The 20,414-nt window shown below is 46.4% G+C and overlaps 1 protein-coding gene across 1 annotated transcript in view; it reads left to right on the forward strand.

The window, feature by feature from the left end:
• SUGT1 (SGT1 assembly cochaperone of MIS12 kinetochore complex) overlaps window positions 1–20,414 on the forward strand; it is a 289,493-nt gene that overhangs the window by 132,148 nt on the left and 136,931 nt on the right. Inside the window, exon 3 of the mRNA XM_078657403.1 lies at window positions 18,581–18,615. Coding sequence (XP_078513529.1) covers window positions 18,581–18,615 — 35 coding nt within the window. The remainder of the gene's footprint in view (window positions 1–18,580; window positions 18,616–20,414) is intronic.

Raw genomic sequence — 20,414 nt, forward strand, 5'->3', positions numbered from 1 at the left:
AAAGAGTCACAGACGTCCTGCCGCCGTCAGAGGAGCCCCCCCCTTGCAGCCGGTGAGTGTTTGAAGGCGGGGGGCGGGAACAGGCGCTCGCATCGTCAAAGTCTGCCTTATTGTTTTGCAGCTCCCAGCAGCTAGATTCAAAAGCGCGTTCACACGAACGAATCTGAGACAGCGAGGCGCATGGGCGATCGCTGTCTCACATTCCCCCAGACACGCTAACAAAAGGTCCATCGCTACGCTCGACCTAAAAATGTGTCATTTACAATACCAATAGCTCAAACTTTCCAAATGCGAGACCTATTGCATTGCAAATGCTTGTTTATCCTTGCAGACCTCCTTGTTTCGGACAATCTTCCATGTCATGGCCATACAAGGCTTGGTCAGCACCAAACAAGCCAGCAATTCAAGTAGCAGGTTTCTTTTTCCCCCCAAAGCCAACAAGCACAGTATGTGCAATTTAGCATTTGTGCACAGTCCTCAGTCAGAAAATCCTGCCATGAGAATTCCCCGGCTATCCCAAAAAGTAGGTATTGCATGTGCCAGACATTTTGATGGGGAAAATTGCACCTAGGGCAAGCTAGATTAGTGGATGGTTCTTAGCACGGTATGTTCTAGAAATAGCATAGGTCCTTATGCAGCTTAGTAATGTATGAGGTTGGAATCTGCTATTGTTTGATAGATATTTCTTATGTTGACAGGCCCTCTGCCATTCTGCATCGTGCACCTCTGAGCCCAGGTCAAAGTCCCACTTTTTTTCTCTATGGACAGAAGAGTTTGAAGTAGGTCTGATAAAACATGTGAAAGTCGAGACCCATTTACCAACAGTAGTCCGAGTTTTCAATGTAAAATTCACTAGGAACATTTCCAAAGTATTAGGGCCGTGGTGCATTGTGGTTTTGGCACATGCAGCTAAGCATGGCAGACTGTTAAAAAATTGAATCCTGTGAAGCAATATTAATTTATAAAGTAATCATATGTTATTAACCTGTTTATATCTGTGCCACTCTTAGGGATCCACCAGTCCCACTCAGTTTTCACTCTCTTCCTACCCACCACAGTAAATTCACAATTACGTTCCAGGTAGACTGTTCGAAAAACGTAAACCCTGGACTGGACTGTGTCCTCCAATACTTTGCAATAATTTTACAGGGTCCCGGAGGCAATCAAGCTACCTGTTAACCACATCAAAATGTGTAATTGTATCTCCCATGACCTGAACAATCATTTTGGGTACCTTATCCATCCAGATACGCCCCATTCACTGACCAACGTGATGCAGAGTGGACTTCCAATATATTCACTCCAACCCCTTACCGAATAGGACAGTCACAATTTATGTAGTGAGATCCAACCTCTGTTAATAGTAAAATAAAATAAGTAGTTTGTAGTCGGCTTAAAATATTTCTGAGAGGTCCAAAGTGGTATGGCTTAGAAAATGTACAGAAACCTTGGCATTAGTGTGATTTTGTTTAGCTTTCACAATACTACTTATCAATGGCAGCTAAAATAATTTTACCATCATGCACTTTAACACTGCCACCATATTTCTCTCATAAAATCTATTGCATTGGCACACACTCACAGACATTTAAACATGTCTTTAGGTACCCTTATTGGCAACTTTAAGTCTGCTACTTTGATAACTTTCACAGGCTGGGGCAACATTTTCTCCCAACTGATTCAAAGTTCAGACACCACTTCAAATTTGTCAATTGCCTCCAAGAAAGTGGACCCAGTGGGTCCTCAATATAAAGCAATACATAATCTGCATATCGGGGAAATGACATGAGGAACCCGTTTTCAGCGGTGAATTGCAATCAGTTACTTTCTACCGAAACACCAAAACCAGGGACTCTAAACCGAAATCAGTGGGAAAAAGGGAAGCCCACTCCGATTCATTTGGCTACCTGTGGGGATATGTAGATGATATTTGAGGCCTCGGTTATGCTGTTGGAGCAGTGTGTAAAATTGTAGTCCATTAAAAAAAAAAAAAAATCTGAGCTTAGCGCATAAGTTTTAAGCAACAGGTTCAGGAATTTGCAGGCTAAGGTATTAAAATCATTTTGTGCATCAGCTAGTGCTGTTCTTTAAGCAAGAAGTGCCACCTAAGATTCTTCATTCTATTCCTGCCAGAAATAGAAGCAACCTCATCTGGATGCACCACTGTCTGCATCAACAGACCCACCCTAAATGAGGACACAATGGTTAGAATAGTCATGCCAACATTAACCAGTGACAATCTGATAAAGTCCCACAGTTAACGGTATTCCTGAGTGGTTAAAGGATCAAAACCACCAACGTCTGAAATAATTTCAACAAGAGGGATTCCCCTGTCAGAGCTTGCTCAAACAGTTCCATTAATTTGGGCACAGTAATTGCAGCATATTTGATGTAGAATTTGACTGCTCAGCCAGAGACATTTTTCCTCTACCTCTGGTCTTATTAGCAGATATAGTATCTTTGGCTAGAAAAAAGGCAAATCCAGTGGTTCAGCTTCCACTGGAGATAAGATCAGGCAGCATGTTTCTGTTGATAGTTCAGATATCCATTCGGTATCCTTCCTTGTTTTTTTCTAGAATAGAGGCTAGATAATAATAAGTAAATGTTTCAATATTACCAGGTTGAGCAATCATCAAACCCCATCTCAAATCATTAATTGCAGAGATGATCCTAGGTTCTCTTTGAATATTAATCTACCATAACAGTCCCACTAGCCTTCTGGCCAGGATTCCTCCGTTTAGTAAAAAATTAATATAGTCACAGTTACTCAGTCCATAGGAGCAAGTTATTAGCCTATCCAAAATATGAGCTTATTGCTGGTCCTAAGGGTGAATTGGAGATACTTTGCCTAGTAGTCTCACCCTAATTCTTTTCAAGGGTACCAACCCCTCTCTTGCCAATGTTGTTGGTGATTGTAGAAGTCCCTGAATAGTAACCTTGTGCTGTAACTTTAAATGCTTCCACTTCATCCCTTGCTATAGATAGTATCTTTGTTTTCACAAAATAATAAAATATTCTTGGTCTTAAGCTCATTCCTAGAAACTGTCTCCTTCAATCTTGTATTTTGGATCCACCAAATAGGCACAAGCATAGCATGTGTACCTATCCCCAGCATGGTCGTATAGGGACATTTCAAGGTATTCCTGGTGTAAATCGCTATAACCAGTCAGTAGAAAATCAGTTTGAGAATACAAGGGATGCACTGGATAGTAAAATGAGAAAAGTCTATTATCACAATGATGGTGCATCCAGACATTCCACAAATTATAATACTCTGTTTCAGCAGTGTCTTAGATTCTGTACTTCCAAATCTTGAAGGAGTGTGTAAAGTGTCCTTGACTGCCTATACATTTGTTATTGCACGCCTACGAAACTAACAGTCCCATGTGACCATCCAGAATCATGGCCACTTTACTAAAGTATGAAGGATCGTTATTATTGGGGGCATAAGTATACAATTACTGAACAACTACCATTTTCTCACCACTCGACGTAGCAACCAGAAGTCAAGAGGGTAAGCTGCTTGGTCAGGGTAACTTTAAATCTTTTTGTACAATGCTTTGTATCCAGCCCAGTGGTCTGTGTGATCCTTGTCTTCTGGTTTGAACATGAAACCATCTACTTCACCTTTCTCCACTGCACTGTCCTGTACCAGAGGTGGGGGAATATTGGGGATAGGCCCTTAAACTGTTAGCCCAACGAGCCCACATAAGTCTCAATCCATTTCCATGTCTGCAGTGATGTGAAGTATTCCATCATCTTCCTCTGGCATAATTAACATCTTCTAAACCATTAATTACCATCTTTTTTTTTTTTAAGTTAAGAAAATAAATGTTGTTAGTCATAAAATAAGGCAACAATACATGGTACATAAGCAAAAAGGGAGAAGATAAGGGAGAGGGGAAGGGAAGCAAAGAAAGAACTATCAAGATATACATTACAAGGGGCTAAGTTACCAAAACTAATCATGGGCGATAGAATTAAATATAGGGGGTATATTGGTTATGCATCAAAATCAGGTATGGAGGAGAACATATCAGGCAATAATGTAGAAGAGAATGGGCATGCAAAGGGTATCAGGGGGGCTTGGAGACCTCCTGCTGGGCAGGTTGTGGGCAAAACGAGCAAGTTGCACAGTTGTCTAGATACATTGTAATAGGAAGCCATATATCTGCACGTTTTGCCGCCAATTGAGCAGGAAAAACAAAAGCATTGTCAAGCCTATGGTTATGACAAACATTGTACCACCACGCTTTAAGAGAAATGTTTGATGAAGTCTTCCAATTAACGGTAATCTGCTGGAACGCAACAGCAGGTCAACAATAAAAACGTTTAGGTCAGTACCTTCCCAACAAGGTGAAAGGCTCCCTAGAAAGAGATGAGTGTGTGACAGGGGGATATGTGTGTGGAAAATTACATTAATCCGAGCCCAAACCTGCAGCCAAAAATCATGTACAGGTTTGCAGAGAAATAACATGTGAAACAGGGTAGTGTGTGGCAAGGAACAGGACCAACAAGTGTCTGAAACAGTTGAAAACCGCTTGTTAAGGGTAAAAGGGGTGTGTAATAGCCTGTTGTAAATGAAAAACATGGATTGCTCCAAGGACGCTGCTCTAGACGTTTTGCGGACCTTTGTCCATATCTTGTCCCATAAGGATACCGGCCACGATGTAGCAAGGTCATGTTCCCATTGCTCTTCCACCATAGACTTAGGTTGAACGGATGTATTGGCATGAAGGTATTTGTAAATAGCAGAGGCTTTGGGAGTAGTGCGTAGGAGAGAGTGAAGTTGTGAAGCAGGGGTGAGAGAAGTGGGGGGAGGTTGTTTGTGGGGGAGTCGAATGTAGACTGCCATCACCGCAGTTTTAAGTAGAAGGTACTTGGGGGCAAAGGATGGGGGCAGACCAAAGGAGGCGGAAAGAGTGGGGAAAGGGAGAAAAGTGGAACGCGAGAAGAGCTGCGAGATCCAAACCAATCCTCTGTGCCTCCAGGATTTCCAGTGAAAGGGTTTGTCATGGATCAAAAGATATTTGTTATGCCAAATGGTGAATGAGAGGAAGTCCGCAATGGTCACGGGGGGGGGGGGGGGGGGGAGAGTTAAAGGACAAAAGGAGCTTGGCAGTGAACTTATGAATAGGGGTGGGGATCAAGGATGGTTTACGTGAGAAAGAAATATATTCAGTGAAGGAGAATGGGGAGAGGAAGAGGCGCTCCACCTTAGCCCATAAAGGACAGGGGGAAAAGGGATCTAGCAACCAAAAAACCTGGCCTAGACCCGAAGGCCCCAGTTAATTATAGGCCCATCTCTTTGCTGCCGGCCCTCACGAAGATTCTGGAAAAGCACGTTCAAGGCGTGCTCTCCAATTTTCTTGAATCTAATGAGATCCTGCACGCCACCCAATCGGGCTTTCGTCCCCATCTTCCCCATCTTAGCACTGAGACAGCGCTCCTGGAGGTTTCGGAAACCATTAAAGGTGTTCTGGACTCTGGGGGCAAAGTCATGCTGGTGATGTTAGACCTGTCGGCGGCTTTCGACACCGTTCCCCATGCTGGTCTTCTCGCAAGACTTCGCGAGATAGGCATACGGGGGACGGTGTTCGACTGGTTTTCTTCCTTTCTTGCCGGCCGCCGGCAAACGATCTGGGCCCCGCCTGATTCCGCCATGATGCCGCCTCTGGGAGTCGGGGTCCCTCAGGGCTCCATTTTGAGCCCGACCCTCTTTAACATCATTATGACCCAGTTGGCGGCGCTGGTGGAGTCGCATGGTGCCCAGATCGTATCTTACGCAGATGACACCCAGCTCATCTTCTCTTGTAAGAGAGGAGGTGACTTTGACGGGGACAGTATTCGGGATTGCCTTGGGGCTGTTTTTCACTGGTTCCATCTAAACAGCCTTAAGTGCAATTCCGACAAATCCGAAGTACTTTTCTTTGGGTGTGACACCGAGCCTGACTGGCAGACTTGGTGGCCACTGGATATGTTCCCTCCATCCTGCTCCTCTCAGGTTGCAAAGAATCTAGGGGTGAAGATGGATAACAGGTTAACCCTGAAATCTCAGATACTGGGGGTGTCGGGCATGTGCTTTGGCATCCTTAGGATGCTGCGGAGGTTCCTTCCTCTGTTATCCGTGGAGCATAGGACGCTGACAGTTCAGGCTCTGATTGGGTCCAGGTTGGATTATTCCAACATTCTTTACCTGGGCCTTCCAGAGTACTTGCTGCAGCGGCTTCAAGTGGTGCAGAACGCCGCGGCCAGGGCAATCTTCGGCCTTAGTAGGCGCTCCAGTGCCTCTGGCCTGTTGGCAACTTTACATTGGTTGCCCATCCGCAAGAGGATTGCCTTTAAGGCGCTGACTTTGGCCTATAAAGCTCTGCACAAGGGGGGAGCTAAGTACCTCCAAAAGAGACTGGTCTTTTACCATCCGACCAGATCTCTGAGGTCGGAATCCCTGCACCTGGCTGCTGTCCCTCGGGTAAAGAAAACGCGCCTTGGCGGCCGCTCTTTTGGATTGCTGGCATCTCAGCTATGGAACTCTTTGCCACTGGCCCTGCGGGGAGCCACTAGCTTGCTGGCTTTTAGGAAAGGCCTTAAAACGTGGCTGTTTACTCAGTAGCCGGTCTCTTTCGAATCCTTGGATCACTTCTCTTTTAGTCTTTTTTTTGGTGTTATGTTATTATGTTGCAGCTTTTTCTTTCTCCAATAAAAGCGCCGGGACACTCTTTTTGAGTAGCCGTGCGCTATAAAAATGATTAATTAACATAACATAACATAACATAACAAAAGGAAGCTTGGCGCAGCAGAAAGGCCTTTTGGTAGGCTGGGAAGTCCGGAAAATTGACTCCTCCTTCAGAAGTAGGGCAAATTAATCTGGTAAGAGACATTCTGGGTTGTTTGTTATGCCACAAAAAGGAGGACAAAACCAAATTAATTTTCTTGAAAAATTTTGCTGGGATGGATACAGGAATATTAGAAATTGTGTATAGAATAATGGGGGATAGCATCATCTTAATGGTGTCAAGACGTCCCCACCAGGACAAATAGAGGGGATGCCACCTTGCCGTTGGGTCAGATATTTTTTGGGTGCACTTATTCAAACATAAGGAGACGGTGTCTGAAATAGAGGGGGTGATGTGCAAACCTAAATATTTAATGTGGGAGGGGCTCCAGGTAAAATTGGAAGCGCTGAAATCAGGTTTAAAAGTGAACTTCGTCAGGGGCAAAATCTCACATTTGTCGTTGTTAAGCTTATAGCCAGAAATTAAGGAATAGTTCCTCACTTCCTCAAGGAAAGCGTGAATGGAATCTGTGGGGTTAGAGATGAAGAGTAAAATATCGTCCGCATAGGCAGCAAGTTTAATGTGGGACTCCACGGTCTGGAAACCCTGTATGTTGGGATTCTGGCAAAGCTTGGACAGGAAGGGCTCCAAAGCTAGGTTGAAAAGGAAAGGTGAAAGAGGACAGCCTTGGCGAACACCTCTACCAAGAGCAAAGTAGGAGGAAATCTGACCATTCGCGTATACCGCAGCGCGTGGATGAGAATACAACAGTGAGACTAAGGTGATGAAATTGGGTCCAAAGCCGAACCAACCAAGAGTGTGGAAAAGATATGGCCATTCAACCCTATCAAACGCCTTTTCGGCATCTAGGGCGATCGCTGCAAGGGAATGTTGTAAACGCGATGATTTTGATAATATATTAAATAAAAGCCTAGTATTATCGGTGATGTACCACCCCTTAACAAAACTAGACTGCTCTTCGCCTAAGATGTCAGGAAGCAAATGGCCCAGCCGTATCGCCAGCGATTTGGCGAAGATTTTATAGTCAATATTCACAAGGGAAATAGGTCTATAATTTTTGCAATACTGCGGGTCCTTTCCTTCTTTGGGTATCAAACAAATGTGTGCATCGGAAAAGGTCCCCGAGGAGTTGTCTAGAGCAACAAAAGTGTCCAGGAGGAAGTGAAGTTTTGGGATCAGTAACTTTGAAAAGTGTAGATAAAATTCAACGGTAAAACCATCTGGTCCAGGGACCTTGATGAGTTTGAGATGACGAAGCGCAGTGAGCAATTCCTTCTGCGAGATGTCAGTCTCCAAAAGGGAAAGATCAAGAGGGAATTGTTCAGGCTTTTGAATAGTGGAGAAAAAGTGTGTGAGGGAATGGAGAGAGGATGGAGTATCGGAGGTGTAAAGAGTTTGGTAAAAACGGGAGAACTCTGTGAGGATGTCGGCGTCTTTGTGCTGCAGGTTAGAGTTGGTGTTGTAAATGGAGTCAATGTTCAGCTTGTTGTGTTTGACCTTCAAATAGTTGGCGAGAATTTTCCCAGCCTTATTTCTGCACTTGACTTTAGCAGATATAAGGAGGCGTCTTCTGTAGACTTCTCATTAAATTTCATCTTGGCAGTGACAAGAGCTGTAAGGCTGTCTTTCGAATGCGAAATAAAGTAGGCGTGTTCCAATCTCTTAATGTCATAAAGAAGATTCTTAGTGAGTTGACGTGCAATTCTACTTTTTTTGCGACATAACCAATAATAAAGTCGCGTGCTGCTGCCTTAAAAGCATCCCAGATGATATATTTTGGGGTGGAAGGCGCATTATTGAACAAAAAAAATTAAATTCAGTGAAGGAATCGGTGAATTTAGGATCCAGAAGTAGGGCATTGTTAAAGCGCCACCTCTTGGGTCCAGTGATTCTAGGAAGCACGTCAACGCTAATTAAAACAGGGGCATGATCCGATAATAAAATCGGACCTATTTCAGCGACAGTAAGTGTTTGGGCGAGACTGTGAGAAACAAAAATATAGTCAGTCCGCGACTGGGATCGGTGAGAAGGAGAGTAAAAAGTAAACTCTCGCAGGGTCGGATTACAAAGTCTCCAAGAGTCAACAAGCTTATGTTGGGAGATGACCTGAGTAAAAAGTCTGTGTGATTTGTTAGGGATATAAGAGGCATCAGACGTTCTGTCAACAAAGGGATCTAGGGGTTGGTTGCAGTCACCAGCAAGAATAAAATTTTCATCCATAAATTGGGTGATACGCTGAGAGAACTCAGCCCAAAAAAGAGGTTCACCATTGGTGGGAGCATAGACATTAAGGAAAGAGATTGGAACACCTCTAAGACAGTCTGACATGTGTCCATCTGCCGTTAGTGTCCGACTCTTGAGAAATTATTGTGAGAGGGAGAGATCTGCGACATAAAATTGCTACACCATTACGTTTACCATCACCCTGTGAATGTAAAACCTCACCCACCCAGCCTCTTTTAAGCTTGGCAGACTGTGTCAGAAAGGTGGGTTTCCTGGAGAAACGCCACATCAACATTCAATTTGGCTAGGTGTGACAAAATTCTCTTGCGCTTAATTGGGTAATTAATACCCTTAACATTCCATGAAACTATATTCAATGACATAATATACAAAATAAACCAGAGGAAATGTGATAGGAAAAAATCAGGAGAAAGAACCCATGAATAAGAATGGAGAAAAGAAGAGAGATACGTAGTAGTGATTAAGAAAAGAAAGAGAGAGAAAAGAGCAAAGAGAGCAGAAAAGTAGGCAAAAAGATAGAACAGGGTGGAAATAAGAAATAAACCCAAAAGGGTCAAAGTGAGAAGAGAAAAGGCATAGACGTAAATACAACCTGAAAAGAAAAAGTTATCACTTCTGCACAAACAAGAAACATGAAATACAAGAGGAAGGGTGGAAAACAAAAAAAGGGAGAAGAGGAAGATACATGGGAAAAACATACCTACAAAAGGAAAAAACGAAAAGGAGCCGAGGGGGGATAGGACCACGTGGGTGAGGCAACACATCCAAGGTCAGCTGGGCAGGAAGCCAGGGAGACATCATCAGACGGAGAGGGATTCCTGTGGAGGCAGAGAGGGTAGACATAGATTTAAACCATAAACATAGGGCAAACAAGAACATGAAACAACCAACAACAATGCAACTTAAGGGAGAGAACAATCGAAAGGGTAAAACATTGTAGAAAGGGAAAAAGAGACCCAAAACAAGAACAATATGAAGGCAAGCACGACTTCAGCTCAACCAGGGCAAGAGGAGGAGGGTCCAGAGGAGTCCATGGCGGTAGTCTTATGTGCGTTGATAAAGCTCTGCAGTCGTACTGGATCTTCATAGGTCGTCGTCTTGTTATTATAGGTAACTTTAAATAATCAGGGATGGTAAATGCCGTATCTAGCACCCATGGAACGAAGATCTTCTCTCATGCCTAAGAAGGCTTTCCGACGGTTTGCAGTCGCCTTTGCATAATCTTGAGCGAAGAATAAGGAAGAGCCAGACCATGTTGGAGAAGCCTTGGCAGCTGTCAGAACCTTCAGAAGGTCAGTGTACTCCAAAAAGTATAGAATTACGCCCCTTGGACGTTGCGATGCAGAGGCAGAAGTAGGTGGACAACCTAGTCGATGAGCACGCTGAATGTTAAGATTCGTACTTTCAGGTAGACAAAGTAATTTAGGGAGGAAAGACTTGAAAAAAGCAAGTGAGTCCGAGCCCTCAAGACCTTCTACCAAGCCGTAAATGCGAAGGTTATTCCGCCTGTTTCTATTTTCCAACTCCTCTACCTGTTTCTGGAGTGTGCCCACCTGTGACGTCAGATGAGAAACCATGGAGCAAGTTTCCTGAAATGATGCGACGGACTGCTCTACCGAGGAGACTCTCGTGTCAATCTGTGACCAATTGTCCGTTAGAGCTTGGAGTTTGACATTGGTTTCCTCCATGAAGGGACGCAAGGTCCTGATTTCCTCTAGAAAGGGGCGAAAAGATCTTATCTCTTCCAGCAAGAGTTCCATTGAGACGGGCGTTGACTGTTTGACTGGCGAAGGAGGATCCTTTTTCTGTCGCTTGACATTGGTTTTCCCTGGTACTGGCTGAGAGGGCTCCATGACTGTGTCCGAGCCAGATGAGGTGAGAGAGTCTTCTAACTTAGAAAGAGCAGAAAAAACGTTGGAATTTTTGACAAAGGCAACCTTTGTCGGTGCTGCAGAAGGTAGGCGCGACATAGATTTGAGCCGCCTCATAAAGAAGCTAGTTCGAAGGTATCAGCCACGCAGCGAACGCTGCTTGCGGAAGGGGGCGGATAATGTCCCAGGCAGGTGTGAGATAGCTATGAGGAGAGTTTTTGGAGAGAGGAGGCAGGCATTAAGGACGTTGAAGGGAAACACTTGCTGGAGGTACAAGGCACAGGGTGCAGATAAACGACTAACAGGATGAAGGCTTAGTCTGAAAGATGGAACTTATGTCACCAAGCTGAGCCATATGAAGCCATTGAGAGGAGCTTAACCAGAATTGAACATGTTGAGATAAACACAGAAAACTGCGCAGTAGAAATACCTGGTATCTCTCACGTAGAAAAGGTGTAGTGCCCCAGGAAGCTGAAGAAAGGTGAGTAGACCAAGAGGTACTGCTGGCAGCCAGTAGTGAAATGCCCAAGTCACACTTCAAATGTGCAAAGAGTCACAGCGGCAACCAGTTACACCCTTGTAATCACCAGAGACTTATCCACCATAAACACCAGGATAAAGGCGCAATCCCATGCTTGAAATCGAAGTCGTCATTCACCGCGACGTCAGCAGGGTCCGAAGTAGCGTTAACCAACAATGCTTGGGCAAGAAGAGAAAAAAACTGTTCCTAATGGCATATAAATTCATGCGGCAGCATCACAAATGAGGCAGAAGATGTTTGAAAGGGCACAAAATGGCGGCCATAAATAGCTGTGAGGTAGGGACAATTCGCCTTATTATTGGAGTGATGAGGATATGAAAAAGTCGCAAAAGTAGTTGTGAGGCAGGGTCTTACATAGGAGAGTGAAGTTTGGCTGAAGAGAGAGCCCCGCAAACAAGAAGCGTTCCGTGCGCATGTAGGAGGTGAAGCGCGGCCGGAAACGCAAAATGGCGGCCGCACTCAGAAAATCGTCGGAAGAACTTACTGCGGTGAAAATGTCCCCTCTAATTCCAGGAAAAGCAGTTTCAACAGCCTCAGAAGTGCCCTGGAGCGCTCCGATGCAGCAACATGCGTCCGAGCAGGAAAAGACGGTCCACAAGCGGCGTGTCTCCTGAAGCTTCCGTGGAGCTTCAGCCGAGTGCCGCCATCACCGCCGAGCGCCAAGCCACGCCCCTTAATTACCATCTTTCACCAGCGGTTCTGTCATTTGTACCACGTCTATTTGTAGTTGCATTGCTTTGTTTGTCTAAAGGATCTCTTCATGTCAAAAGCTAGATGGTGCCATCTGAAAAAAGTCTCTTGGTAGTAGGATCATCAAGAGGTGTGTCTCGTAGGGGGTGAGCAACCTTTACAACGCAGCTTTTACCACGCAGTGCCTTTACAACGCAACTTTTACAACGCAAACCATTACAACGCATTGCGCTGGGGGGCGCTCTAGGATAGGGAATAGGTTTAATGTACTATCCAACACCTTCCCTACTATCCACGGGGATTGGAGTTGGAATAGTAAATTAAACAATTCACTATCCAGCGCCTAAAAGCATTATGCGTTGTAATGGTATGCGTTGTAAAAGCATGCGATGTAATGTCATACATCCCTCGTAGGAACGTTTACATTGTTTAAGACCTGATAATTGCATATTCACCACACCTTGCTGGTGATCACTCTTCTAGGGACAGCAACTGTCTTAGTCACTGCCTTGGTCCTGCTGTTTGGTCACCCTCCATGGCCTGCTTTCTTGTTACTCCCATGGACCTGCTGTTTTGTCACCAACAGGACTAATTTAAAGTCACCCCTGGCCAGCTTTTTTTGTCACTCCTTGGTCTTTTCTCTTGTCCTGTTCTGTCTGCTTGCTCTCTTGCGCCAGCTCAGAGGGATGCCCTCTTTTCTCTCCAGGGTTATTCTCTTGTCTCTCAAGTTCTGCTAACCTCTTTGCCAGGACCGGGCTTTCTTGCCCCTTTACCCAGCCAGGCTCTATTATCATATCCCTCTCCCAGGAGCCTTATGCCCCCCGCCCCCTTGCTGGAGCCTGCTTTCTTGGCCTCCCTCCCAAGCCTGCTTCCTTGGCCCCCTGCCTATTCCCGTTGCCTGCTTACTTTGCACCCTCCCTTTTCCTGATGCCTACTTTCTTGAGCCCCCCATCCCCCACTTTTCGAGCCTAATTTCTTACCCCTGCACTTATTCCCAGAGCCTGCTTTCTTGCCCCACCTCCTGCCTCTTCCTAGAGCCTGCTTTCCCGGCCCCTCTCTGCCTCTTTCCAGAGCCTGCTTTTTTGGCCCGCCCTCACCTTTGCTATAGACTGCACCCATCTGTCCCCCGACCCTCTCAAAAGACAAGCATTTACAATGCAACTGTCTCGCCTTTGCAAAAGTTAGAGCTATTGGCATTGTAAATGAATTTCTTTTTACTTGTGTTGGTTTTGAAAACCGATACAGAGCCACACACACACACAGAGCCACACACACACACAGAGCCACACACACACACACAGAGCCACACACACACACACAGAGCCACACACACACACACAGAGCCACACACACACACAGAGCCACACACACACACAGAGCCACACACACACACAGAGCCACACACACACACAGAGCCACACACACACAGAGCCACCCACACACAGAGCCACACACACACAGAGCCACACACACACAGAGCCACACACACACAGAGCCACACACACACAGAGCCACACACACACAGAGCCACACACACACAGAGCCACACACACACAGAGCCACACACACACAGAGCCACACACACACAGAGCCACACACACACAGAGCCACACACACACAGAGCCACACACACACAGAGCCACACACACACAGAGCCACACACACACAGAGCCACACACACACAGAGCCACACACACACAGAGCCACACACACACAGAGCCACACACACACAGAGCCACACACACACAGAGCCACACACACACAGAGCCACACACACACAGAGCCACACACACACAGAGCCACACACACACAGAGCCACACACACACAGAGCCACACACACACAGAGCCACACACACACAGAGCCACACACACACAGAGCCACACACACACAGAGCCACACACACACAGAGCCACACACACACAGAGCCACACACACACAGAGCCACACACACACAGAGCCACACACACACAGAGCCACACACACACAGAGCCACACACACACAGAGCCACACACACACAGAGCCACACACACACAGAGCCACACACACACAGAGCCACACACACACAGAGCCACACACACACAGAGCCACACACACACAGAGCCACACACACACAGAGCCACACACACTCAGAGCCACACACACTCAGAGCCACACACACTCAGAGCCACACACACTCAGAGCCACACACACTCAGAGCCACACACACTCAGAGCCACACACACTCAGAGCCACACACACTCAGAGCCACACACACTCAGAGCCACACACACTCAGAGCCACACACACTCAGAGCCACACACACTCAGAGCCACACACACTCAGAGCCACACACACTCAGAGCCACACACACTCAGAGCCACACACACTCAGAGCCACACACACTCAGAGCCACACACACTCAGAGCCACACACACTCAGAGCCACACACACTCAGAGCCACACACACAGCCACACACATACACACACAGAGCCACACACACACACACACAGCCACACACATACACACACAGAGCCACACACACAGCCACACACACACACACACAGCCACACACACACACACACACAGCCACACACACACACACACACAGCCACACACACACACACACACAGCCACACACACACACACAGCCACACACACACACACACACAGCCACACACACACACACACACAGCCACACACACACACACACACAGCCACACACACACACACACACAGCCACACACACACACACACACAGCCACACACACACACACACACAGCCACACACACACACACACACAGCCACACACACACAGCCACACACACACAGCCACACACACACAGCCACACACACACAGCCACGCACACACACACACACACACACACCGAGCCACACACACACACACACACCGAGCCACACACACACACACACACCGAGCCACACACACACACAGAGCCACACACACAGTGCCGCACACACACACACACAGAGCCTGCTTTCTTGCCCCACCTCCTGCCTCTTCCTAGAGCCTGCTTTCTCGGCCCCTCTCTGCCTCTTTCCAGAGCCTGCTTTTTTGACCCGCCCTCAGCTTTGCTATAGACTGCACCCATCTGTCCCCCGACCCCCTCAAAAGACAAGCATTTACAATGCAAATGTCTCGCCTTTGCAAAAGTTAGAGCTATTGGCATTGTAAATTAATTTCTTTTTACTTATTGTTGGTTTTGAGAAGCGATAAATAAATGGCATTGTCATTTACAATGCTAATAGCTTAATCTCTCGCAAATGTGCGACCTATTGCATTTTTAGGTTGCGTATTTACGCGAGTTTGAGCTATTGACATTGCAAATAACGTGTTTTATTTGTTTAAAAAAACACACACAGCCACACAGCCACACACACACAGCCACACACACACAGCCACACACACACAGCCACACACACACAGCCACACACACACAGCCACACACACACAGCCACACGCACACAGCCACACGCACAGAGCCACACGCACAGCGCCACACACACACAGAGCCACACACACACACACAGCCACACACACACAGAGCCACACGCACAGAGCCACACGCACAGAGCCACACGCACAGAGCCACACGCACAGAGCCACACGCACAGAGCCACACGCACAGAGCCACACGCACAGAGCCACACGCACAGAGCCACACGCACAGAGCCACACGCACAGAGCCACACGCACAGAGCCACACGCACAGAGCCACACGCACAGAGCCACACGCACAGAGCCACACGCACAGAGCCACACGCACAGAGCCACACGCACAGAGCCACACGCACAGAGCCACACGCACAGAGCCACACGCACAGAGCCACACGCACAGAGCCACACGCACAGAGCCACACGCACAGAGCCACACGCACAGAGCCACACGCACAGAGCCACACGCACAGAGCCACACGCACAGCGCCACACGCACAGAGCCACACACACAGAGCCACACACACACACTGAGCCACACACACACACTGAGCCACACACGCACACTGAGCCACACACGCACACTGAGCCACACACGCACACTGAGCCACACACGCACACAGAGCCACACACACACAGAGCCACACACACACACAGAGCCACACACGCACAGAGCCACACACACAGAGCCACACACACACACAGAGCCACACACACACACAGAGCCACACACACACACAGAGCCACACACACACACAGAGCCACACACACACACAGAGCCACACACACACACAGAGCCACACACACACACAGCCACACACACACACAGAGCCACACACACACACAGCCACACACACACACAGAGCCACACACACACACAGAGCCACACACACACACAGAGCCACACACACACACAGAGCCACACACACACACAGAGCCACACACACACACAGAGCCACACACACACACAGAGCCACACACACACACAGAGCCACACACACACACACAGAGCCACACACAGAGCCACACACAGAGCCACACACACACACACAGAGCCACACACACACACACAGAGCCACACACACACACACAGAGCCACACACACACAGAGCCACACACACACACACAGAGCCACACACACACAGAGCCACACACACACACACAGAGCCACACACACACAGAGCCACACACACACAGAGCCACACACACTCAGAGCCACACACACTCAGAGCCACACACACTCAGAGCCACACACACTCAGAGCCACACACACCCAGAGTCACACACACTCCGAGCCACACACACTCAGAGCCACTTTAGGGGCCTATTGTCTGCCTTGGTCCGTGCCACCCGCTTGTCGGCTCCCCCTCTCTCGCCAGACTTGGTACGGCCCAGGCATTCATGCCAAGTAGCTTTCACACATGGAAGCTTGTCTCAAGCAATTGCTGACGAGACATTCTCCCTCCTCCCACCTCCTTTCCCCCCCCTCTTTCCTCCTCTGCCCTCCTCTCCCATCCCATCCACCACCCCTCCTTCCTCCCTCCACTGAAGGCCAAGGAGAGCTCAAGTGACAGGCAGGCTGTGCCCGGCCGGCAGCAGACACAGGCAGCGCGCGGCTGCTGCTGCTGGGGACCTGGAGGCGGGGAGGAGGCAGCCTCCTCTGCACACGGAGGCTCGGCAGATAAATAAATACAAAGAGTGGGGGGGAGTCAGCACTGGGGAGCTACTGGTTCTACGCTGCTGCACCAGGAACGGCAAAAGAGATGGTCTGGAACCGAGGACCGAGAAATCACAGCAGATAACTAACTTAATAAAAATGTCTCTAAACACATTATGTTCTTGCAAAATGCTGCCCTTCCCTGGGCACCTCACCACTCATATTTTTTGAGGAGGGGCGGGTGTTGTTTTAGCCGGTTGGGATCACGAGTTCAACTAGGCCAGGGAAAGATTGGCTAGGCAGCTCCAAGAAAAGCGTAGTAAAAGATTAGCTAGGCAGCTCCAAGAAAAGCGTGCATTCTCAAGGCCCCTTTGCTTTAAAGTAGCCCAGGAGGCAAGCTCAACGCAATCATTTCGATCTATAAGTCACATTAAAAACCTGAATGCTGTGATCCCAGCACAACGATCTGCCGAGAAACCCAACAAGCGCTCGCCATGACACAGCATTTTGTCTTTTAGCCCGTCCCTTTCAGACTGACTTCCTGCTGACGTAAAAGGTTTCTAATCTTCTTTATGGGGCCATCTGTTTCGCTTATAAAGAAGATAAGAAACCTTTTATGCCACCAGTAAGTCAAGTAACCCAGTCTGAAAAGGACAGGGCTTAAAGAGAAAGAACGTCACTGGGACCTCTTCGCTAATGGCTGGCCACCGTTTAGCATGAACAGTGACGCCAGCCAATGGAAAAGAGGGGCGGGGCTTAACCTAGTTAGTGAAAAATACTCCAAGTCATTAAATCTCGCCAGCTCGACCGCGCATGTCTGCGCAGCTATCGCAGGCCGAGACCTAAATAACAAGTTGCTGTGTTCCGTTTTAATATGGGTATTACTTGTTTTTAATAGGTTAAATGAACAAACAAAACATATGCTTGCAAGCGAGCTAGACGTTCTGACAACACTTGATAATGGTTCCTGGATTAAAAAGTCAGCTGCAGATGTTTAATTAATGGTGTATTGTCTTCCAAAATATTGGGGGCCTATAGCCCAGTAGTGTAGGATTGTTTTAAATTACGTTGCCCTCTTGAATAGTGTAATTAATAACCTTTATTTTTTGGGATAGGTTGATTCATCTGTGACATATTCACTGGCTAAAGGTCTGCCTCAGATCTGGAAATACCAGTTGCTCCACCACCAATTACAGCATGTTGTGCTTATGGCTTTGTTTAATTTGCAAGTATTTTTCAGTGCTGTGTTGTCCTCTATTTTAGTCTTAGAAAATATGGTTGTATATTTCTACAACAATTATCTAAATTACATTTTCTCTTATATTTTACATGTCATGGACAGACCACAAAGCAACAGCCTCCTACATCAAAGATCAAGTAAGTTGTTAAATGCAATAAACAGTATTTTCCTTACTGGTAAACCGTTATTACAGCCCATCACGTTTATCTCACTTTGCAAGTACTTTTCATGTCTCGAGAAAGCTACTCATCCTCTCGCTATGGCAAGTCAGATCTTATCAGGACAAGTTAATTTTAGGTCCTATTGGCCCATTCTGTCGAACTGACAAACAACAAGTGTTGTATTTATTCAGAAAGTGAATGAACAATAAAGATGCCTTTAAATCTTATTTTTATCTTGTTTTTACTCTAGTTCAGAGACAAAGGTCAAATGTCCATTAATGTCTTATAATGTGCTGCTTATTTTATTCTACAGGTTGGTGTTTACTTTGTCTGACTGCAAAGTTAGAGGATGTTGTTAAGAGAACTGTTTGACATTCCTGCTTACGAAGACTAAAATGAAAGTGTAATAAATGAAGAGGCAGAGTAGCCAGTAGTATAGATGAAACAGGATAAGAATTATGCTCCAGCTAGGAGTTTCAGGTTACAGGTAAAGATGGCAGTAAGGAAGCAGGAAGGCCCCACTGGGAGAAGCGGGAAACATCTTTTACTCAGCATGCGTTACAGCCCTTGTCATTACCCCGCATTTTTAACTCCGCAAAAACTTTTACAACGCAGGGCTTTACACTACAAACCATTACAACGCATTCACCATTACAACGCTCCGGTGGAGTTAAAATAGTAAATTGCGTTGTAATGGACAATGCATTTTAATGGATGGAATTGTAACGGCCTGCATTGTAAAAGTTCTTGCGGACAAGAAAACACGGGATCATGGCACGCGTTGTAAATGCGTGCAGAGTAAAGTGTCCTATTCGGGAGCAGCATCCTTGCTGCTCAGTCCACTCATTCCAACTGACACTCGCTCAAACCATGCACACATCAGCATTATACTACCTCACAGTCACACTGGCTGAGCTGCAGGTGACATATAAGTAAGGGGAGAATGCATGGCATAGAAATGAAGATCTGATCACCAAAAGAGGTAGAATGCACACCAAATTAAACCCTCATAAGATTTTGCAGTGCTTAAAGGCTGCATGTTGCAGCATGCAGCCCTGGAATCGTCCTCTGCTCATGGGCGCGCAAAATATAGATAAATAAATATTGACTCCTCGTCAGGTCCCATCCCCGGATACATAGTAAAAAGTTAGTTCGCAGATAAATAAGTTCCAAAAGTTTTTTCCATTTCAAATTGAAACAATAAAATGGACAAATAGAATAAACTCTTGGAGCTTATTTATCTGAGAACTAACTTTGCTGTGCATCCTGGGTTGGGACCTTACGAGGAGTCATCATTTATTTACATAGTAATGAAGATACCAAAGAAAGTCTGTGGGATGTCGATTGTTTTCTAACACACATTTAAATAACTTGTAAATGAACTTAACAACCATTTCAAAATAGACTTCAGCAGTTATAAAAGCAATTTTTTTTTGTAAATCTGTGTGATGATAAAAGATTTTAATAGGATGAAAATAAATCGGAACACTTTACTTGGTGTTGTGGAAATGATGTATATTTTTGCTGAAACCCAGTTTCCACAGATAATTGTTTAGACAATATATAGTTTTATCAGTAAAACTGCATGTTAATTCGAAAGTTTGTAGCCATATCATTGGAAAATGTGGTGTTTGTAAATGACAGTATGCTCCCACATCATGCTTTAGTTGTATTCTCATCAAAAGTGAGTTTTTAACACATTTAATTGAGAAACATTCTTGTCCCCGTCCTGATGACAGTGCTATTAGAGAACTAAGAGGCAAATGGGGGGTATT

Source organism: Lissotriton helveticus, chromosome 8 (genome assembly GCF_964261635.1).
Source record: "Lissotriton helveticus chromosome 8, aLisHel1.1, whole genome shotgun sequence".
NCBI classification, from domain to species: Eukaryota; Metazoa; Chordata; class Amphibia; order Caudata; family Salamandridae; genus Lissotriton; species Lissotriton helveticus.